Source organism: Mustela erminea, chromosome 8 (assembly GCF_009829155.1).
Source record: "Mustela erminea isolate mMusErm1 chromosome 8, mMusErm1.Pri, whole genome shotgun sequence".
Taxonomy (NCBI): Eukaryota; Metazoa; Chordata; class Mammalia; order Carnivora; family Mustelidae; genus Mustela; species Mustela erminea.
In genome coordinates, this window is record NC_045621.1 from 69,669,116 (window position 1) to 69,693,320 (window position 24,205).

The 24,205-nt window shown below is 37.3% G+C and overlaps 1 protein-coding gene across 2 annotated transcripts in view; it reads right to left on the reverse strand.

Annotated features, from left to right (window-relative positions):
- Positions 1–6,167: 6,167 nt before the first annotated feature.
- GPR155 (G protein-coupled receptor 155) overlaps positions 6,168–24,205 on the reverse strand; it is a 42,827-nt gene continuing 24,789 nt past the window's right edge. The window contains exons 9-16 of one of the 2 annotated variants that reach the window (XM_032355987.1): positions 24,090–24,180; positions 22,872–23,082; positions 20,947–21,051; positions 15,953–16,089; positions 14,414–14,509; positions 12,344–12,408; positions 10,714–10,851; positions 6,168–8,106 (exon numbers count right to left, since the gene is read on the reverse strand). In XM_032355987.1, coding sequence (XP_032211878.1) covers positions 7,815–8,106; positions 10,714–10,851; positions 12,344–12,408; positions 14,414–14,509; positions 15,953–16,089; positions 20,947–21,051; positions 22,872–23,082; positions 24,090–24,180 — 1,135 coding nt within the window. In that variant the 3' untranslated portion in view covers positions 6,168–7,814. Of the gene's footprint in view, positions 8,160–10,713; positions 10,852–12,343; positions 12,409–14,413; positions 14,510–15,952; positions 16,090–20,946; positions 21,052–22,871; positions 23,083–24,089; positions 24,181–24,205 lie in introns of both variants that reach the window. The other variant, XM_032355988.1, reaches the window with a different exon arrangement.

Genomic DNA, 24,205 nt, shown 5'->3' on the forward strand with positions numbered 1-24,205 from the left:
TTTATTTCTGTTCACTCAGTTAAAAACAGCAACAGGAGTGAGACAGTGGCAATGAATAGGATCGTTAGTGTATTATGAACGTTAAGAACATTACAGTGTATAGCGTATTGTGAACATTATAAATGCGTAAGATCTACCCAAAGTTTATAAAACTTTGTCAAAGTTACGTAGAGAGGACTCAAAATTGCAAATATAAACAAAAGAAAAATCCAACTCAAAATAACACTATTTATTGGTTTCTACAAATATCTATTTTAGGTATTATCATATTTATTGGTTACTATCACTGTAATTAGGATTATGACTAAAGTAGTGGATCACTGTATCTAAAGAGTGCCCAGGAAATTTTTTTTAAAAGTTCTTTCATAACAACCATTATCTGTCTGATGTTGTTCTTGTCTAATACAGGGCTGCCATTACAAATGAAAAGATATTTGTCTCAAGGACTCAGTTAATTCTGTGTTTGCCTTAGATATGGTTCAGTGTTAGCTTCTCCCCAAATCATGAAGACCCCTGGCCAACCCCTACACCTCTCTTCTCTCTTAATATATGAGGAAACTAAGGGGAAGCAGTCCATTCATTTATCCAGGGACACATACTTGAATCTTATTTCTCTCCCTAGGGCCAACATATTTTCTCTTTCTCTTCCCACACCACCCTAGACTCAGCTAGCACTATCTTTCACCTGGACAACTGCAGCTAACTCCTATACCCATTCTTGTTCTCTATCTCCATTCACATGGGTCTCCACAGACTGAATGATCTCTAAGGAATGTAAATCTAATTATGAATTGCCCTCCTAAAACTTTTTTTTTTTTAAGATTTTATTTATTTATTTATTTGACAGACAGAGATCACAAGTAGGCAGAGAGAGAGAGGAGGAAGCAGGCTCCCCACTGAGCAGAGAGCCCGATGCGGGGCTCGATCCCAGGACCCTGAGATCACAACCTGAGCTGAAGGCAGAGGCTTTAACCCACTGAGCCACCCAGGAGCCCCCCTCCTAAAACTTTTTAAGAAAATACTTTTTATAGCAAGTTTTAGATTTAGAGCAAAACTTAACAGAAAATAGAGTTCCCATATACCTCCTGTCCCACCTCCAACATCCCCCTCTATCAACATCCCACACTAGAACAGTACATTTGTTATAACTGATGAACCTATATGGACATACCATTATTGCTCCAAATCCATAGTCTACATTCGGGTTCACTCAATGTACCTTCTGTGGGTTTGGACAACTACAATGATGTGTATTAATGATCATAGTATCAGACAGAGTAGATTTACTCCTCTAAATATCATCTGTGCTCTACCTATTCATCTCTCCCTCCCCAAATCCCTGACAGCTACTTATCTTTTTGACTGTCTCCATAGTTTTGCCCTTTCTAGAATATCACATAGCTGGAATCATACAGTATGTAGCCTTTTCTCATTTGCTCTTTAACTTACTTAGTAATATGCATTTAAGGTCCCTCCATGTCTTCTTATGGCTTGAGAGCTCATTTCTTTTTAGTGCTGAATAACATTACATTGTCTGGATATCTTGGTTGCTGATACCCACTATTGAAAGACATCTTAGTTGCTTCCATGTTTTGGCAATTATGAATAAAGCTGCTATAAACATCTGTGTGCCAGTTTTTGTGTAGACATAAGTTTTCAGTTTATTTGGGTAAATACCCAGCAACACGAGTGCTGGATGGTATGCTAAGAGTATGTTTAGTCTTGTAAGAAACTGCCACACTATCTTCCAGAGTGACTATGATTTTGTATTCCACCAGCAATGAATGAGTTTTTGTTCCTTCACATCCTTGTCATTAGGTATTGTCAGTGTTCTGGATTTTGGCCATCTCATATGTGTGTAGTAGTATCTCATTGTTTTAATTTGCTTATGATATACGAAGCAGAGCATCTTTTTATATGGTTATTTGCCATCTTCTTTGGTGACATATCTGTTCAGATCTTTTGCTCATTTTTAAAATCAGGTTGTTCCTTTTCTTATTGTTGAGTCTAAAACTCTTTTAAAGAATCATTGAAATAAGTCCCAATCCTTAACAACTATCAAAAAGATCCTGCTGATCTTTCCCATCTTACTACGGTTTTGCCAGTGTTTTTTTCTTTTTTTTTGTAATCTCCTTCATCGATTTCATCCATTCCCCCTATCCACCTCCCTCCTGGCAGCCACCAGTTCTCTGTACTTAAGTCTGTTTCTTCTTTTTGGTGTTCCATCTGTTTTGTTTCTTAAATTCTACATATGAGTGAAATAATATGGTATTTGTTTTTTTCTCACTGGCTTATTTCACTTAGCATTTTACCGTCTGTCCATCCATGTTGGTGCAAATGGCAAGATTTCATTCTTTCTTTCTTATGGCTGAATAATATTCCATTGTATGTATACATACTGCAACTTCTTTACCCATTCATGTATATATGGACACTTGGGTTGCTTCCACATTTTGGCTGTTGTAAATAATGCTGCAATAAACAGAGGGGTGCATATATCTTTTTAAATTAATGTTTTTGTTTTCTTTGAGTAAATACCCAGTTGCTGAATTACTGGATCATATGGTAATTCTATTTTTAACTTTTCGAAGGAAATTCCATACTGTTTTCCACAGCGCCAGCATAAATTTGCATTCCCCTTTCTAAAAAGCTCTTCCTATGCTGCTCTTCCAAATCCATGAATGTGCCCAGTTCTTTCACAATGGCTATAAACCCCTGCTTGCATCATTCTTTTCGTGTGCTCCTCTTTTATGTCAGTAGTTCCTTTCATCCTTTAGAACTTCGCTGAAACATGAGTTCCTCAGGAAAGCCTTCCCCATACCACAGGGTCAAGTCTGTTGCTACACATTCTCAGAGCCACATGTGATCCTGATCACAAGTGTAATTATGTGTCTAACACCTGTCTTTCACAGTAATATAGAAGCTTTATGAGGCTTGGAACCATCTTTGTTCCCACAGTTGTGTGCTCAGTATTCAACATGGTGTTGGCACAAGCTACATGCTCAGTAAATATTTGCTAAATTGAGCATTTGAGTGCTGATGGAAGTAACTTACACAGTCCTCTGTAAAGTTGAGCAAATTACTTAAGACAATTTATCTACTTAGTAACCTTTGTAAAGTCACAGGTCAACTTGTTGACTTTTTCCATATTCAAAATGGGAATAACTACTCCCTAAATACAAGGATTATTGTAAGGATGTGTGAATTAATTAAGAAACCGTTTGGGAGACTTTCACTCTCTAAATCCAATGTGGTATTTGGGTTTTGGTAATTGTGTGGGTAATTAATGCCTTGTGGTATAGTTTAGAAAATTTAAGGTTTTCTTAAATTTCATGTATTTCTTAAGTAAAAAATTTAGTAGCTAAAATTAAGCTTTTGGTTTTTTTCTTTTTGGTGAACCCTTAAGTGATAGGCTTTATATTTACCATGATGTAATAAACCCAAGGAATAATTTAATAAATTGAGTACTTTAGAAAAAGTTCGTTTGTTTGATCTTTGGTGAAAATAGCAATTTATATGTTAATCTTCAACCAAAATTTTATTTTTATTTCGATTCCAGTATAATTAACATACAGTTTTGTATTAGTTTCAGGTATACAATATAGGGATTCAACAATTCCATCTATTACTCAATGCTTACCAAGATAAGTGTAGTTTTAATACCTTTCACCTGTTTCACCCATCACTCCCTCTGCCCCAATCTGTTTGTTCTCTGTAGTTAACAGTTTGTCTTTTGGTTTCTTTTTTTTTCCCTTTGTTTTGTTTCTTAAATTTCACATATGAGTGAAATCATATGGTATTTGTTTTTCTCTGACTGACTTATTTCGCTTAGCATCATATTCTCTAGATCCATCCATGTTGTTGCAAATGGCAAGATTTCATTTTTTCTTATGAATTTTTTATATATGTGTGTGTGTATATATATATATAATTCACCCATAAGAATGAATATATTCAATATATATATTGAATATATACATATATTCTCTCTATATATAATGAATATATATATACACACATACACACGCCTCATCTTTATCCATTCATCTATTGATGGATATTTGGCTAACTATTGCAAATAATGCTGTATTAAACATAGGGATGCATATATCCTTTCAAATTTGTGTTTTTTTATTTTTTAGGTAAATACTCAGTACAATTCCTGGACCAAATGGTAGTTCCATTTTTAATTTTTTTCTAGTTTTAATTTTTTGAAGGACCTCCATACTGTTTTCCTCAGTTTGCATTTTCCCAGTTTGTATTCCCACAAACAATGCATGAGGGTTCCTTTTCCTCCCCATCCTTGCCAACACTTGTTTCTCGTGTTTTTTGGTTTTAGCCATTCTGACAGGTGTGAGCTGACATTTTACTGTGGTTTTGATTTGCATTTCCCTGATGGTGAGTGAAGTCGAGCATCTTTTCATGTGTCTATTGACCATCTGTATGTCTTCTTTGGAGAAATGTGTCTTGTGTCCAATTTTTTAATTGGATTATTTGTTTTTTGGTGTCAAGTTGTATAAGTTCTTTATATATTTTGGATACTAACCCTTTTTCAGTTATGTCACTTGCAAATACCTTCTCCCATTCAGTAGATTTTTTAGTTTTGTTGATCAACCAAAAATTTTGTCCTAGAAATAATTATGCAGCCTAAAATTTTGGGAAATTTAGTTTCTACTTGTAAAATTTGCCAGAAATAGATTCAACGGAGTGAATGTTTTCTCTTTTTAATTAATTACTTCAGGGTTTTCTCATACCAATCATAGAAATTTTTTTTCTAATTTTTTATTTTTTTAAGTTTTTTTTTAAATGATTTTATTCATTTATTTGACAGAGATCACAGGTAGGCAGAGAGGCAGGCAGAGAGAGAGGAAGGGAAGCAGGCTCCCTGCTGAGCAGAGAGCCCGATGCGGGGCTTGATCCCAGGACCCTGGGATCACGACCTGAGCCAAAGGCAGAGGCTTTAACCCACTGAGCCATCCAGACACCCCCCAATCATAGAAATTGATCATCTCACCTTTTCCTGAAGAATGGTGATAACATTTCTGATCCTGAACTGTGTTTCCAACCACCAGACATCACTTGACTACCTATGACCAGTGGTCTAAAGTCATTTAATATTTTACATCATATGAAAATTGAAGGGGCAAAAACTAAGAGCTATATTTTGCATAGCAAACATGTAAAGTAATAGTTTTACATTTTTCTTGCTCTTATAAACTTAATGTCATTAATCATCATTCTTTCTTTTTTTTTTTTAAATACCAAGCACACTCTACCTTATTCTAAAACTATTGAAGGTTTTTTTTTTTTTTAAGATTTTATTTATTTGACAGACAGAGATCACAAGTAGGCAGAGAGAGAGGGGGAAGCAGGCCCCTTGCTGAGCAGAGAGCCCAATGCAGGACTCGATCCCAGGACCCTAAGATCATGACCCGAGCCGAAGGCAGAGGCTTTAACCCACTGAGCCACCCAGGTGCCCCTATAACTACTGAAGTTTAAACAAAAGGTAGTCATGGAATTAATCAGAACAAAGAAATGAACTTACATATTGAATATTAGCCTAAAAGGGGTAGTTTTTTTTTTTTTAAAGTTGTCTCTATACACAACACAGGGCTTGAACTCATGACCTGAGATCAAGAGTTGCATGCTCTACCAACTGAGCCAACCCAGCACCTAAAAGGGGTAGATTTTAATAAAAATTCTATCAGGTAATTTTCTCAGCTGTGATCCTGTATATTAAATATAATGGAATGTGAAAAGGACTCTGTCATATTAATTCATTAATAAAAAGTACTTACTGAGTGCCTTATTGGGCAAAGCCCTGTGCATATGGGATCCCCATGCATAGGGTCACAAAGAACAGAACAATCTCAGGAGACCCATTTAAGAAAACACTGAGGGGCACCTGAGTGGCTTATTTCGTTAAGCATCTAATTTTGACTCAGGTCATGGTCTTAGGGTCCTGGGATCGAGCCCCACCTCAAGCCCCATGAAGGGCTTCACTCTCAGTGGGGAGTCTCCTTGTCCCTCTCCCCCTCCCCCTGCTCATGCTCTTTCTGTCTCACTCTAAAAAAGTAAAATCTTAAAAACATTGAAAACTTAAAGAAAAGACCTTGGTGATGGCTTCTCCATTTTTCAGATTACTCAAAGAAAAGATGTTGGCAATGCAAGTTAAAATAGGTATTTTATTGAGAAACTTGCTTTGTCAGTGAGAGTAAAAGTTACAAATATTTTTATTTAATAAAATTAGCATATCCATAATCCTAAAAATATCCCTTAAAAAGCCTTTATCTGAAACCTCAGATCGTTCAGATCCAGAGTTTTCTCTTAGTGTTTCCCATGGAAAAAGATGCTTATTCCCTTCATGCAAATAATAGAACATGTGTAGTATGCGTTGTTCACAAAACAAATTCTCCAGTTTGAGTTGCCTGCATGCATGTGAATTAATATCTGTACTGCTGTCAGTATAAAAGTTTCCTTGTATAACAGTGAAACTTTATGCTTACTCCTGAGCATTCTGAGACTTATAATATGGTCATTAAAAAAAAAAAAAAAAAAAGGTCTTGCAGCAACATAGTTCTGCTGAAAAAACATCCTCATCACCTAATTATAATATAAAGTTGGTACAGGTTAATACTACACAATAAAGTGTAATTTACTCATTAAATACACCAGGCTTCCATGCAGGTTGTTTTTTTTTTTAATTACATATTTGTTGCATTAAAAGGACAATGATTTAAATCTATAAATTATTCTCTAAATGGCTTTTACATGAGACATTAAAAATATGAGAAAAATAAATACTTGAAACATGTTTTAAATAAGTTAAACCAGCACTAACACCTAATAATTAAGCAAGGGTTCAAAGGTCACGTGAATAGATCTCATCTTAATTTTCTGAAGATAAAGCTTATCTGAGGGCAACACTGAATAATTTTCAAGTTCATAGATTTTTATACATGGATACTTTAAAAAGACCAAATTCTAGATGTAAAAGGATGTTTTAAAATCTTGACTTGAACTATATAGTTTTTTTTCTTTTTAACTACAGGGAATATGTTGATAGGGCTATCTTTCTGCACTGTAATGCTTTGTGCATACACCAGAATTGATATATGAAAATAATTTTGTTGATAAAATTTAAACAGAACTGATGAAATTTTCTTAAGTACAAAAGTTAAAGATTACACTTCTGTTGATAGATTTTGAAGATAATATTTATGGTGGTTCTTATTTGCCTTGTGTGGCACAGATTAGTACTTCGGATACAAAAGCAAGAAAAAAATGAACTTAAAAAAATATTGCTTCCAATTTTATTGAGTGCTGTTTGTCAAGAAAATGGGAAAGACAGAATAAGGAGCCCTTTTATCAGAATCATTAAAAGTCTCTTTCAGAAGATGCTATCAGTAAGTGCAAAGTTGTCATAATTTAAGGTCCATTTCCTGCCAGCAATATACCTGTGAAATTTGGCGATTTAAAGCACAAGTACATTGGATGTCGACTTTGAAATTATAGCAAACAGATGCAGGAAGCAATGTTTTAAAATGCTGACATAACTAGTTTATAGTATTTATTATACTTACTATCAGAACTTTAAATTTTGACTTGGTTTTCTCTTTTTCCTAACTCAGTTTCCTGTGAGTTTTCCATACACATGAAATCACAAATGTTCACATGGGGTAGGAACACATCTCACCAAATTTTACAGATGAGGCAACTGAGATTCAGAAAGGTTGTGATTTGCCCAAGGTCACACAGCTTATAAGAAACAGATCTGGGGCTAGGATATGGCCCAGGGTTGTCTCCTTCATAACTTAGGTCCGAGGGGATGGGGATGAATGCTCAATCTCTTTATATCTTCCCTGTGGGGGCGTGTTTGCATTAATAGTAGGAGGACTCTGTTCAGGACTCTTTTGAAGAAATCTATAAAACAAGTACTCATCCCGAAATTCATACTCGTTGGTAATATGTTGGATGACTCCCCCTTGCACCAGTCTATCTCCATATATCACAGCTTCACCGCGGTCAGAGGCAAGGCCAACTTCAATGAGCCAGTTCACCAGGTCACAGCCACAGAAGGTCCCAGCAGACGTCTTTGCACCACACCTGTATGTCAAAGGAATGTTTCACCCATATGTTCTGTAAACCTGGTATCAGCACTGCATGATAGAGGACAAGCAAGGAAAAACAGGAGACAGGGAAACACAGCATGATAGTTAAAAGTGTGGCAGGAATGAAACTATTCTAAATATAAAGGGTTTGTTAACTCACCTGACCCTAGAAAGATCCACCAGAAAAAAATGCCAATAATGCTTGTGAAAACAGAAACATGTAAAAAAAAAACCCTGACATAATGTAAATGTGTCTACAGAGAAGCATTCTTTTTATAGTACCTGGTCTTTTACAATCAGATCCATTCTGTAGACAGCTGAATATTGTTCATTTCATAAGTTATACTCTTAGGTATAAGAGGTCACTTAATTGTCTCAGGAATATTAAATAATATTTTTTGTAAGCTCCTAAGAAGTGACATTTTAACTAAACTACTCAAATCAAACATCATTATTTTCTGTTTATCACAGTGCCCACAAGTAGTCTTTCTTCTTGCCTTCTGCTGCAAGACAACCTTACTGATAACATTCATCAAGAATATGCATTAGGGGGGGGCGCCTGGGTGGCTCAGTGGGTTAAGCCTCTGCCTTTGGCTCAGGTCACGATCCCGGGCTCCTGGGATCAAGCCCCGCATCGGGCTCTCCGCTCACTCTCTCTCAAATATATAAATAAAATCTTAAAAAAAAAAAAAGAATATGCATTAGGAAGTAAGGAAGTGTGATCTATCTTGCTACAAATGTTGGGTCTTGAAAATGTACTTTGATAATGAATCTGTTTCTTGATTATTTAAAATCTGTCTTCCTAATGCAAATAAGGGGTACCTCACATATGACAACATAAACAATGGGGGAGGAAAATGTAAAAGAACCAATTAAAGGAATTTTGTAGGTTTTCATACAAATAGGTAAGAGATAACATGAGTCTGTCCACAAGCATTAGTCAAGCTGTAAAACCTGCGATGCTTGACAACATGTAACAGCGGATGAAAATCAAGATGAAACGAGAAAAAGGTGACAAACATTTTAGACCAGTTAACCACCAATGAATATAGCGTTCCATACAAAAATTAGAAAAGAGATTAATAGACATGAAAGATCTTCTCAAGGACATAAAATATTTTAACATCAGTATTTTGCTTAGTAACGTCTTAATTTCTGCTTTGCAACGACAGATATCACTTTGAACAAAAGCCTGGCTATTACAACCTCTTGTCTGATCCTTCTCCCTGCTTGTGGATTTTTAACTTATGGCCCAACACCTTATAACCCCAGACACCAACTGAATAATAATTGCTTCCTGATGACTGACCAGGCAGCTCCAATCGCAGCACACGGAGCCATACAGAGTGGCAAGGAATGTGCCGCCGTACAGAACGTGGAGGGACAGGGCCACCAGCTAGAGCCTCTTCATCCGGAAGCAAAAGCCATGCTTCCGACAGTAGGCTGTCACAGTGGGCCTTTCTTAAGTGGAGTGCCCTTTCTTCTTTTTAAAAAAAAAATCACTGTAAATCGTTGGAAGTATCCACAGATGGAACTTTGAAATCATTCTCTTCATGGGTCTTTAAGGGTAAGAAACTAACTTTTCTTCATAGTTGACCATTCCCAGAAACTGAGCGAGGACAAGACCATCATATAGATTTTGCTATCCAATTCAAAGATGTGTTATCTAACTTTAGAAAAGAGGAACACAAAGGTTTAGAAAATCGAACTGGCCCAATTTACAGAGCTAGTAAGTGGCAGACTCAGGAGCTGGCCTCTGGGATCAGTGTCTGACCAGTGAGTCCCCTTTCCACTAGCTATACCAGGCTACCTTTTGTTTATAATAATATACTGGCATAATAATAAAATTATACTGGTAAAAATTATATATTCATAATAAAATAAGTATTGTTATTTGTAAAAATAAAAATTATATACTTATAATAAAATATACTGTCATAATATGTGTAAATATGTGTAAATATAGCATCTGAGTGGTAATCTGCATAAATTTTCAAATACACAGTTACAGACATAAAAGTACTTGGCTCTTTATGTTATTTTTTTTCTCTCTTTTATAACAACCAAAAGTCATGGCACTGTAACATTCATTTCCTGCTGCATGCTCCATACCTTAAGGATTAGAAGAATAAATATGATGTCATAGACTGAAGATTAGGACTTGAAGGGAAAAATAAGCAGCAGAATTAATTAAAAGACAAATTCCATTTCATTTTCTTGACAATGTCATTAATAATATGAAATAATGTACCGGTAGGAGATGGAGAATAGAAAGCCACATCTAAATTCAGTGTATCTCATAGTTTTATGAGAGATACTAATGGCCAATATGAAGTGAATGTTAATATTTGACTACATCTTGATTCATTCTCAATTAGTTTTCACATTTTATATGAAAATCAGAAGTTATATAACAGTTAGAAAGTATAAAAATCTTATAAATGCTCTTCCTCAAATTATAAACTGACCCATAGCTATTTTAACTTTTACATGTAAATATGCTATTGAAAATAACCATGTAGTTGGTTACAACCACATTACTTAGCCTGTTACAAACCAAAATTAATCATCAAAAATATAATTATCTGGAATTTGTACTTACCTTCTTTCCTTGACAATGTTTCGGATACAGAGGTCACGGTGATAATGGATAAATTGTTGACAGGTCATTTTTATTTCCTCAGGAACAGGAGAACCCCTGTTTTCTGCTGTCTCTTTATTATTCCATAGGAATTCAAGTCTAAAAACCAAAATTTATGGAGGCCACTTTTAAGGAAAGGAAAATACTGAGAGGAAACCCCTTCTTGCTTATCACTCCATCAACATGGCTCTTCCAAAGATATCATCATCAACATGCAGATATGGTTAGTCTCTGAAGCAAAGACATAACCTGCGTTTGGTTTCCTGGTCCAAGCAGGTGGGGTGGGGGTGATGTGAGGCAGGGTGGGAGACTTGAGGCTTGAACGTTTTATAAACCCTCCTGATATATTTGATCTATTTCAGTTTCTGCCAATAAAAGAAGTTCTTTTCTTATTCTACATTCTACTGTTTTAAGCTGCAAAAATAATTTACAGAGATCAACTATTTTATTTAATCATTTTCCAATTTCAGTACCACGGAGACAAATACTGGGATCTGGAATACAGAATGATTCTGTTCTGTAACGTTGGACAATTGATCTGTTGACTTTTTTACCCAGTCAACATTATGAAGCTGATAACTAAGTTCAGTGACTTTTCTATTACGCTTTTCTTTTTAATGAAATGATTATGACCCTAGTAGCGACATCTTAATAATGTAATGATATCAATGATGACAAAAAAGAAGGAAAAGAAAGAAGAGTGACCATCTACTGGGCACTCTTTATATAGTTGTTTGGATAAAATCCACTAGTACTTCCAATTTCTACTAATTTTGACTTTGAAAACAAATGAGGATATACAAAGTCTTGTGCCCCCCCTTTCCTGCCACTCCCAAGTTGGAGAATTCCCACTTCATTATTGTATTCACACTATCATTATTATTACAAAGAAATTCCCAATCTGAATCCAAAGAAACTCTTCATCAAGCAATTAAAAAAAATTTAGAAAGAAGAGAATTTGAGTTTTCTATAAATTGTCAGTTTGATAGAAAGAGAAATCTTAATATCAAAGGAGAATCTATATTGTCAAATACAGACCTTTGGGGGTAAAACATCAATAATTTCCATTTCTAAATACACTTCTTTTTTTTTTTAAGATTTAATTTATTTATTTGACAGAGTAGGCATATATCACAAGTAGGCAGAGAGGCAGCAGAGAGAGAGGAGGAAGCAGACTACCCGCTGAGCAGAGAACCCGATTCGAGACTCGATCCTAGGACTCTGGGATCATGACCTGAGCCGAAGGCAGAGGCTTTAACCCACTGAGCCACCCAGGTGCCCCTCTAAATACACTTCTAAGTTTCATTTTACTTTATGTAGTTAATGGCATAGGTAGAAGTCTGCATCCATCATTTCTTGTTAAAATGCAAATGACAATGTTGGATTAATCAGAGTTCTCCCAATATTTTCTCCATAGTTATTAACAAAAGATATGTGAATCAACATATAACCTTTCTTCAGTGTTTAAAATTTACCCTTTCTGTAGTCTCCTAGCAGTTACTGAAGGTTTAAAAAATATCAGTATCTTAATAGAATGGCCTTGTCATTATCTGTCATTACAGATACAGATTTATTTCAAAACTAAATTTACCTTCTTTTGAAAGGCAGAATGATTAAATGTTTGTCCAATCCGAAGATGCCAAAGGAAATAAATCCCTACGGAAGAGGAAAGGTTACAGTTATGAATTCAACACTAGAATGTTAAGGACTGGGAAGTTACGGAAACCACCATATTTAGTGCTGAGGGAAGCAAACCCATAGTGATTACAGCAATAGTTTAAATGGAACACAAAAGACAGGCCCTCTATAAAGTTTAATGCCTGGAGGCAGGTATGACTTGGCTTTTATGTTGGAGCACTGGTTTAAACCAGTCCTGAGCGACCACATCTGCATCCTAGCTTACTGAAGAAAAATTAAAACTTTTCAGAGCTTTATGTCTTTTTTTCCTCTTTTTAAAAAAAGAAAATAAATGATCTCCTTTGGGCTTAGGTATTGACTATTTCTCTATTAACACTTCAGAAATTACAGAATTATATAGTATTTGGTTCTAAGGAAGTAACTGAACTTTACGTGAACTTTACGTGAAATGAAGTTGGCTAGGTGCTTACAGAAAGGCCTTGAAGACTTTGGGAGTGACGAAGCAAACTGGCACTGGAAGTCAGCCACAGATCTGGATAGTTGTGCCTGCTTGGGGAGGCAAGAGGCTGGGAACTGCCATTCGTCAGGCACAGCGGGATAAGGATCTAAGTGCCGGTGCGTGGCAGGTGGGATGGAGAATGTAATACATTGCACAAATGATCTACCTTTCTTTACCCCCAAACTGTAAACAACGAAAAAGTAATGATCTTACTAACACCTAGATGGGATGTGGTGGTGCTGGTGGTGTGGGGAGGGTCTCTCTCTCTCTCTCTCTCCTTTGAAACACCTGGGCCATTAGCTGACGGCGCATCATTTCAAATGCAACATTCCTGGCATTAGCTTCTTTGTGAAGCCCTCTCAGTCCCAGTGTTGGGGTGACTCAGCCTGGAGTGGCTTTGCTGAATACAAAACGCTGAGTGAAACTATGAATTTTCAACCTAGTATTTTATAGGTCTTGGGCACAAAATCAGATCTCACACAGAGTCACAAAGTGAGGTAGGCATCAAGTAGCCCAGGATACTTGAATCTATCTGTAATAAACTGAACAGGTCACTTATCTATCGGGACAGAGTCCTTTTGCTCCCACAATAATGGCTAAACAAACCAGAAATATTTCAAGAAATTAATGTTAGGATAAAATGTGCAGGAGTGTTTACTGATAGATGTTAACTGACTCAGTCGGTTATTAAAACCAGTGATTTCAAACACAGTATTTTTTTCAACCTGATACTTAGTCTGGGGACTAAGGTTCCCTAATTAAAAGGTAAGGGATTGAAAACAATCACATTTTGAACTTTACACATAAAAGTATCTTCAATACAATACAATACAATAAACGAAATATCACTTATCCTTAAATATTATTTTAATAGTGACATAAAAACAACAACATCTATTACATTAGTTCTCCATGAACTTTAGTTTCTAATTTGTAAACTGGGAATGATAATGTCTACTTTGTAGGTATTCTTTATGTTTAAATAAGATGACTAATGTATAATGCTTAATAATGGTTGGCATATAGTAGTAGGTCCTCAAGGAACAGTAACTAACTATCCCTGGTAAAAATTTATTTACCCACCAAAAGATTTTCTAAAGATTTAAGTACCTATTGTCTGAGAAACATCGAAATATAAATGAAATGACATTCATCAATTTAAGTGACTAAACTAAAGGCTCAGTAACTCTTTTCCCCAAAGTGACTTATTAAGACAGTCACAAAGTTTAAAAAGAAACTGGAACATCTTGTCCCTGCTTAAATTATCATTCTTTATTTTAAAACTAAAGCAAAAAACGATTTGGTGTTTCTGATTGAAACACTCCGTGTGCATTCTGATGACTTGAACCAATATGGAGACCGGCAACAGCTGTCAGCTGCCACGCATACCAGCAGCTGGCAAACCAACTAAACCCTTTTGATTTAAAAGAAAACAACAACATCCGCACCACTACCCCCTAAACAGCCCATCCAGGAAAACAAAACAAAACAAAAAAGCCCTCAAAGTTCTCAGGAAATAAATACCTGGCCAAAGTTAAACACAGCACAGAAAAACTGTAACTCAACATAGAGCCTTCCAGGTTCTTGGTTGAATAGCCACCACAAACAACTGGAAAGATTCTGTAAAGGAAGGAGAAAATAGTATTTTAAAATGAAGCTGGCTGATCATTTCTCCCTATCTAGAACACAGTACAATGACTTATCTGCTTAATAATTAGGCAGAAAAAGACTAAAAGGAAAAACACTGAGAGAATATAGAGGCTTTGTCTTTTGAACAAGAGGTTTCAACCTCTCCTCTTGACAGATGTCATTCAAACAGCATCTAATTTGATCAGACTTGAAGCAAGAAGACATGCGCTATAATACAGAAGCTTACATAACACATCAGGTCTGCCGACTAGCCCAAGACAGGACTGATTTTAAAATTAGTTCTACACAATGAAAACAATCACATGGCTAAGCAGCAGTTCTTGGCAGCATTTCTTATTTTTTGATTTTTTTTTTTTCTTAAATAGCAGTTAAAATGGTGCTGGTTGATCGCTTTCTATGTAACCAGCATCCCCATGTGAAAAGGTTTCTTCATACGTTATACGATCCACGTCCCATCTCTAGACAAGTTACACTTGAACCATCTCAAAGAATTCTATAATAATAACTGATAATGCACAAAAGAGGACATAAAACATTCTAAAAACCCCTAGGAATCAGAGAAATGCATTGAAAAAGTGCTGCATTTCACTTACAAAATGATAAAATTTAAAAATTTTTAACATTCAGTGCTGGTGAGAGTACTTTGACAAATCTATACTACTCCTTGAGAAAACAAGTTGAGAGAATGCATCCAAATATTTGTACTCTCTGGTCTAGATTTCCCAACTTTGAGAGTCTATCACACAGAAATATTACATGGAGATGTCTATTTAAGCATTTTGAAGAACTAGGAATAACCATCCCTAAGAAAGTAGTTGGGTAAATTATAATGTATCTCCTCTATGGTTTATTGAGGAGCCATTTCCAGTAACAGTTAGGAACAACTATGTAGCAACATGAAAATGGTTGACACAGGTGACAAAACAGGGTATAAATCTGTATGACAATTAGAACCAGGAAAGGTGTATTAAAAATAGAAGGCAGTAATCTTATAATTATCCATGGTATGAGGCGGTTGTGTTATTTTCATAATGAAAAATTCTGTTTAAAAGCTTATTTATCTGACAAATGTCTCCTGCGAAACCATGTCGGCATTTATCCACTGAGGTTGGTCTTGCAAGGAATATGTTAGAATAAGCAACCCTATACACAGCATGGAGATACCTGGTCTTACCGAATTACAGGTTCAGAGACTAAACCAAATAGGCTATTGGGGCATTTAGGCTACAGAGTGCTGTGAATTCTTCACCTCCCTTGTTCCCCGAAACAGCTCAAGGTCGGGATTCAGACTGGCCTGGTTGCCACCCACCCCTCCCAGAAACAGCAACTAAGTTTCCCCCAGATGCCTGAATAAAATCTTTGCCAAACATTTAAAGAAATGGCCCCCAAACAAAAATCAGAGGAAACATTTACAGCAAACAGGCCAATAATGAGAAGTAAACACAGCAACACGTGTCGAGTCAGTTGCTGATCTCCGCTCTGTAGATACTGCTCTTCTTCCTGGACTAACATGCAGCTCTGGGAGTTACAGCGACTCACACAATGATCATCTATAAGACAGTAAGTACAACAATTTGTAATCAGAGCTTTTTATTTGAATGCATTTTAAATTCATAATGACTTTCGAAGCAAACCAGCACATATGCACATTCAGCTCAGAATCAGTATATTATTTTAGAAGGAATCTGAGGGAGGCTCTTTCATGTGGTCTCAGGAGAGTTCTACTTGTCAAGTGTTTGCATCTGGAAAAATACAAGGAGGATGCCACAGTCTCTTCTACACTAGCCAACAGTGTAACGTATATATATTTTAAGACCAGGTTTACTGTATCTACTTAGAGAATTTTTCTTTTCTTTTTTCTTAAAGATTTTATTTATCTGATAGAGCAGCAGCAACAGAGAGAGAGGGAGAAGCAGACTCTCCCTCTCCCTGAGCAGCAAGCCTGATGTGGGACTCAATCCCAGGCTCCTGGGATCATGACCTGAGCTGAAGGTAGATGCTCAACTGACTGAGCCACCCAGGTGTTCCCTTGACTTACAGAATTTTTCTATACCAAGAACACAAAAGTACTTTTTATTAAAGTAGGATCAAACAAAGGCACAGTTTGGCAGCCTGCTTGTTTGTTTGTTTCTTTGTTTTTTAGCTTAGCAATACTGGATGCTTCCCTCATGCTATCAGCTGTGATTATAGCCATTAGCTATATATTATAAATCTATCTATATCTATATTTTGATTTCTTTTTTTAAAGCTGAATCAATAGCTCGTGATTCATTGGTAACAAATTTACATATTGGTCATGGATATCCTAGTTTCGCTAAATGTAACACAAATGTACTATTCTCCCTTGCTTTTCATTAAAGAGTTTAAAACCTGCCTTAGAAAAGACCTTTAAGAAATCAGAACTGTTAAACACCATTCTGCTGACATGCAGAAGCAAGTCCAAATTATAGGTATGACCTTTCTCTGGCCTAAAGGGGAGGGGCCTTTCCCAAGAAACCTGTGCTCTCCTGCCTCAGCTCCAATATGGCCATGGCCTCAAAAGCAGGGGAAAATATTTTTTACAAAGTGGATGTCTAATTGAACATACAATCTGATTTTTTAAAGTCAAAGATGAAACCACAATTTTACAGCTCTTAACCCTCAAGGCAATCATAAAAATTTGTATTTCCTAGAGCCTGTTTCCAGAAAAGGACATACACAGTCATTAAATATGGCCCAACATTTTGGCAAACAGCACAGGGAAGTGCACAGTGTTGCTATGTGAAAAGAAAGCAGTCTGCCAAACTGTCTCTCTAGTATGAGCTTACTTTAATAATAATTATTTGTATATATCTTGATGTAGAAAAATTCTATCTCAGTATATATAATAAGCCTGGTCTTAAAATACTGAGTACAGATACTATAAAAATGGATAAAAATAAACTTTATTATCTTTCATTTACCTTTCTTACACACTGCAGCATTGATTTTGCCTTTGTGCTGTGCCAGTGTTTTGGGGATGAGGAATTAATTATACTGCTAAACTCTAAAAATTCTCACTTGTTCATAGTTTGATTTCCTTCAACCTTTCTTTATTTCAGGCTTAAGGAATGATACTAAATTACATGAGTAGATGAAGTCCATATATGATGGCTTTCTTTCTGTATAACTTTTGCAAATAGGATCAGAAAATGTAAGACGCTCCTACATAAAAGAGTTCTCAGGAATCATTATTCATGAAGAAAATGACAGATAAGGGGAGCATAACGTAATTTTCAGAGACAAAAAAATGTTAAATTACACATTGAAGTCGTCGACAGACTTTATTATTAGGTGTATTGCGTAGGGAGAAAACATAAGGAGGAAAGCCTTGGGAATTATGAGGTAAAGTAAAGAAACATTAGTTTAAGCGAGTGGCATAAAAAAACTGAAAGACAGTTGAACTGAATGCCAAATGGGGTTTCCTAGCAGAAAGTCAGTGAAGGTTCAACGTCTGATACATTTTCACTTCCTTCTATAGAAGTGTGAGTTCCACTATTAAGATTCATTGCTAGCGGGCTGCCTGGGTGGCTCAATGGGTTAAGCCTCTGCTTTTGGCTCAGGTCATGATCCCAGGGTCCTGGGATTGAGTCCTGCATCAGGCTCTCTGCTCAGCAGGGAGCATGCTTCCACCTCTCTCTCTGCTGCCTCTCTGCCTACTTGTGATCTCTCTCTCTGTCAAATAAATAAATAAAATCTTTAAAAAAAAAATGCCTTCGGCTCAGGTCATGATCTCAGGGTGCTGGGATTGAGTCCCGCATCGGGCTCTCTGCTCAGCGGGGAGCCTGCTTCCCTCTGTCTCTCTCTGCCTGCTGCTCCATCTACTTGTGATTTCTCTCTGTCAAATAAATAAATAAATAAAATCTTAAAAAAAAAAAAAAAAAAAAAAAGATTCATTGCTAGCCAGCAGAGAGCAGCCAAATATAAACCCTGCTTGGCTCATAACAACCACTACTACTGCAACTCTGTTTAATGAGCATTTACTATGTATTCCATACACTAGGCTAAGTGATTTGTGTACATCGTTATTTATAATCCTCACATTTCTTATATAAAAGTGAAATGCCTTTGGCAACAATACAGTTGACATATGTTTTGTCATGAAGATGGCTTTGGGGTGTTTTCCTTCCTAACTTAATTATAAATAAGCATAATCAATGAAAGTGCACTGCAATTTCACCTAAGTGTGTTCAGTTGTTTTCAATAATTTGAAATCCATTGTGCATGCATGGGGATGGTCCAAGACGGTGGCAGAGGAAGACCCTGAACTCATCTCCCACAGACACACTAGATCTACCACTCTCTATGGAATAACTCTCCCTGAAAAGAACTGAAGACTAGCTGAACTGCTTCTTCCACAACAAGGGGAAAATGGCCACACTGAGCCAGGCAGGAAAGGCAGAAATGCAGTCTTACAAAAAGCTCACCAAGGGCGCAGCAACTCACAATAGGGAAGTATTCACAGATTTAGAACTCTCCAGCTCAGGCACCACAACTCTTGGGACCTGCACCAGAGAGATGAGGCCCCAAACATGGGGCTTATGTCCAGGGGGCCTAAGGGTTATGGAGATCTGAGATACTCCTTTTGAGGGGCTCAAGCATGGACTCACCCATCTGGACAAGCAGCACAAAGGCAGCAGTTTGAGAGATGACTGGATTATATGTGAAGGAGATTCAACTGCTAATCTTAAAGATTCATGGGAATTTTCCTTGTGGATGGAACTGCTGGAGAGTGCCAATTTTCGCACTATTCCTCTACCTTGCTAGGAAGGCAGGTGTGGGCATACATAACATGGCTAAAACCAAGGCACGTCCCTCCCAGAACGCTCTTCTCCAGCTCTGCTAAAATTGCAGGTGTGCCCCACCCAGGGTGCTCTTCCCTGGCACAGGCATGTCCCGCACCCAACACTCTCCCACCGCCTTGCTAAAACTGGCGGGTAAACTCAGTCCACACAGAGGCTACTCAACTGACTGGCTCTGGTGGCTGGAGAGGCCTGTACATCCGGGATCCATGGGTAACAACTGGAAAGATCGTGCTGAACAGGATACTATATCCTGGATAATACACAGACAGCAAACTGAAATACAGCCCCAGACTGCGTATGGAAAAGACCCATTTGATTGTCCAGAAGCTTTCACCTGAAGGATGAACTTCAGGTTAAAGCCACACATCTAAAGGCTGCAGAAGCACTCTCAGAGGACATAGGCAGGGACACACCACCTGTGCACACCTCTCCCCGGAACTTGGCCTTGCCACAGCTCACTGTTATCTCCCAGAAAGGATCTTTTATACTTGACTGAAGCCCTGATTTTTGGTAACTATCACCCAGGGGATAGCAGATCTCCTGGTCTAGAGGTCAGCAGTGTCTAGGATTGTGGTCCCATTGGATTGTATATATTTGCATACTTTAACAGCTGCTGCCTGAGGACCTGGCTTCCAATCTGCCTGGATCTAGGTCCCTCCCTTTGCACGGGTCCAAAGCACATCCTCACCAACTGCAACTATCAAGAATAAATCAGGTTGATAATCGCAAAGGGTCTAGCGACAACCAAGAACTAAGGCAAGGTTGAAACAGATGCTGATTATCAGAGGGGAAAGGGGTTAGGGCAGGGTGAAAAGAGTGAAGGGGTGGTAGTAAGACTTATTGTGGTGATCACTGTGTAATGTATACAAATTTTGAACTACTGTGTTGTATACCTTATACTAATATAATGTTACATACCAACTTTAGCTCAAGTAAACAAATAACCTGAAATTCAGACCACAAATGTAATTCAGTCTTTTACTTTGTATGTCAAAGGTTATTAGTTTCAAAGATTTTTCTTATTTTATATTGAAAGTATACAGATTTCCCCAAAGGAAATGAGTGGGGGAAAAAGTCTCAGCTGTTAAAATAAGAAAAAAGTCCAAAAAAAAAAAAAAAAAAAAGGGAAATGGTGCATGTGGCAAACTTCTTGGAATCATTACACGGTTTAAATTTATTGGAAAAATGTATATATAATACCACCAATTACTATATTATATTATACTTTGTATATATTATATATTATAAGAACTTTATTATTTTTTATTATTATTTGTTCAAGTAGACTCCATGCCTACTGTGGAGTCCAATGTGGGGTCTGAACTCACAACCCTGAGACCAAGACCCAGCTGAGATCAAGAGCTGGATACTTAATCAACTGGGTCACCCAGGTTCCCCAAACTTTATTTTTTTAAATGAGTACTCTATCCATGCACAATTATTTCCCTATCAGCACTTCTCCCCATCCTATTTGGGATTACATAAGCAGTATAGCATCTATGAAATCCTAAGCTGAAATCTTTTAAGGTATAAGGAGAGGACTCTTCTGTTCCTTAGGCCCATGCTCAAACCTTAGGCACTTACTTTTCTCAAATGAAGGAGTCACAAGCCCACTGGTGCTTGTGTTTGCTACCGGCTCAACAGACTGGCAGAGCGATCCACCATTTCCTACAGAGCAGGAGCAGCAACCTAGGTAGATAAAATAGCACAGGAGAATAAGGCCCAACCACAACAGAAATGGATAACTTCCAGAGATGCCAAACCAAACCAAACCAAACCAAACCAGACAACCCACCCACTCATACACACACACACACACACACACACACACACACACACATTTCCCATGCAGCCACAATGGAAACGTGTTCACATGGTGTCTATCAAGAAGAATTTACATGTGCTTATTTGGAGGTTAACATTTAAAGAACGGCAGGCAAAGGACTGGCTCCTTTACATATTTGTCTCCTCATTGCATGACAAGGAAGAGTGTTTCTATCCAGCTGTTTTTATTAGTTACCACTGTGCTTTGACAACTAAGAATTTGAACACTTTCTTCAACTACAGCTTTTACTTCATCACTCCTTAAAAACATGCCCTAGTGCTCTATTGTTTACTGTAGTTAACTGAAACTCCTTGGCCTGAATTTGAAAGCTCCTGAGGACTTGGCCCCTCTTTCTCCATCCAACCACCCCCCATCTAACAAGCCTTTTCCTTCTTCCCGGACAATTCTTTTTTTTTTTTTTTTAAGATTTTATTTATCTATTTGACAGACAGAGATCACAAGTAGGCAGAGAGGCAGGCAGAGAGAGCAGAGAAAGCAGGCTCCTTGCTGAACAGAAAGCCCCATGTGGAGCTCGATCCAACCTGAACTGAAGGCAGAGGCTTTAGCCCACTGAGCCACCCAGGTGCTCCAATTCCCGGACAATTCTTTCGTATCCTCCATGAACCCCATGCCTGTTCAGGTCTGCAGACTAGTTAGGCATGCGTGCAATTCCCACTCTCGCTAATTCTTTGAAATCTTCTCCTCTTTTATGTTCAGCTCAAGACTTGCTTCTTTCAAGAATGTGTTTCCTCCTAGTCTAGAAAATGCAGTCAAAACAATCTTATTCCTTTGTCTTCTCAGACATACACTGCTGAAAATCCCTTGCTGCTTTACAGGCTGATTGGTTTATGGAAGATGCCTTGAGACATCTGCTTTATAGAGCTATAGCTTCTCCTCCACATAGTCTGAGGACGCATGCAGTAGCCTTTAGTTATTGAAAATTTTGTTCATTTACTTGACAGAGAGAGAGACAGCAAGAGAGGGAATACAAGCAGGGGGAGCAGGAGAGGGAGAAGCAGATGTCCTGCTGAGCAGGGCACCCGACCTTAGGACCCTGGGATCATGACCTGAGTGGAAGGCAGATGCTTATCTGACTGAGCCACCCAGGCACCTCATGCGGTGTCCTTTAAACACAGATATAAGACATGGCGCTCCTTGACATGGATTCTTTTTTTTTTTTCTAATGTGAATTCTAATAGAATAACAACTTCAGTGACAAAGTGTATTAAAATTTAATACGCTAGAAAAAGGAATAATGCCTAGGCTGAAATTTTCATTGATAAGATGATTTAATTCTTCAGCAGTGTTCTTAACAGAAAAGATTTCAAAGTATAAAAACCACCATCTATAATAAGCTATTAGAAGTGTCTTTCTATATTTAAGATAATGATGCCATCTCAAGGTTAAAATAGAACCACAGAATAATAGAAGAGAAAATACAGAGATCGTCTGGCCCAACCATCCTATCTTCAGAAGTTTGAAGGCTTAAGTCAGCTAAGATGAAATTGTTCAGAAAACAGACATAAAGCCAGCCCAGTTCAATGACATACATACAGGGCATGCACAGAGCCTGACATGGGAATTGATTTCATGACCCCGAGATCAAGAAAGTTCCCTGAAGCAAAACACTTAGGATACAGGCTATACAGGCACGTAAGAGTGTCTTTTTATATTGATATCATACCTGTTTCTGGGACAGAACTTGTAAAAGGTTCTGGTTCGTTTGCTGGCCCTGGGCTCTCCTCAAAGGCAGCATTCCCAGGCTCTGCTGCTTTGTGGTTCTGAGACTGGTCGAACCCTTCATAGCGTCCTGCTTGGGTGGTGCGGTTCATACACATGAGTGATATGCCAGCTATCACGATGCTACAGAACAGGGTGACTGCTGTGATGACCATCTGCCAGTAATGCAAAGAGACATTAGGCCACTTTGCACAATCCCAGCTTGATCACCTTAGTAGCACAACTTAAGGGAATTTTTGTTTGGTGGGAAAGGCAATCTCTCCACAGCTATAAATGCTCTGGAACAGTGGTTCTCAAAAAGGAATAAGAATATGAAAGGGAGCAAGTTATTTGAAGAGAAATTAGGATTAAATTAAGAGAAAATAAGATCTCTAGTGAATTCTTTCACTCTCCATCAATATCACTGGTTTCCTCTGTAAGCAAGCTAAGTGACTGCTTACAGACCTTTTTTATTCAGTTTTTGCTTGCTTTAATATGTCATTCAAGCATACTTCAATGGGAGACACTGTTTGGTAATAATACTAAACATAAATAATTCTGACTAATACTAATTGCATACTAACATATGCCAGCACTGGTCAAAGTCTTTTATATATGTAATCTTGTTTATTCCCACAGCAACCCAATAAAATTCAAAATTATGAAACAAAAAAAAGGATAAGAAATCAAAATCTCTTGAAGGTTTTTTTTTTTTTTTAAAAGAAAAACATCCTTGAGGCTAGCCCTAGAGAATTTTGATCAGCAGATACACTATGGCTTCTCAAAAAAACATTTTTCCCCAGGTACTTATTGTTCTGAAATTTATACTTATAAAAGGATTGAAAGTCAAGAACATGGCTTTTATTACTACTGCTGACTTACTAAATAGCTTTAAATTAATCACTCTTTCCTCCAGTGGAGAAAACATAATTCATAAGTGGGCTTAAGATGACCCAATAAGTTTCAAGCATTTGGAAATCATCAGCTAAAAATGGATGTAGACCTATAAAATCTTCACCACAGTTCAAAGTGTGACTTAACAAAGTGATATAGGATCACTAGTGGGATATACAATAAATTGGAACAGATTTTCAAAATAACTTTAATGTAAGTATAGCAAAACACAGGAACAAGGGAAAAAGAGATGTTCACAAGAAAAGAACTGTCAATAACCTCTTCTTACCTGCTCCTTTCCATAGAAGAAGGCTGAGTCAATGCTATCTCCATTATGTTTTCCAGTTATCAGAAGAACACCAACAAGGAGAGCAGGAATTCTGGAATAAGGTTTAGAGAGAGAAT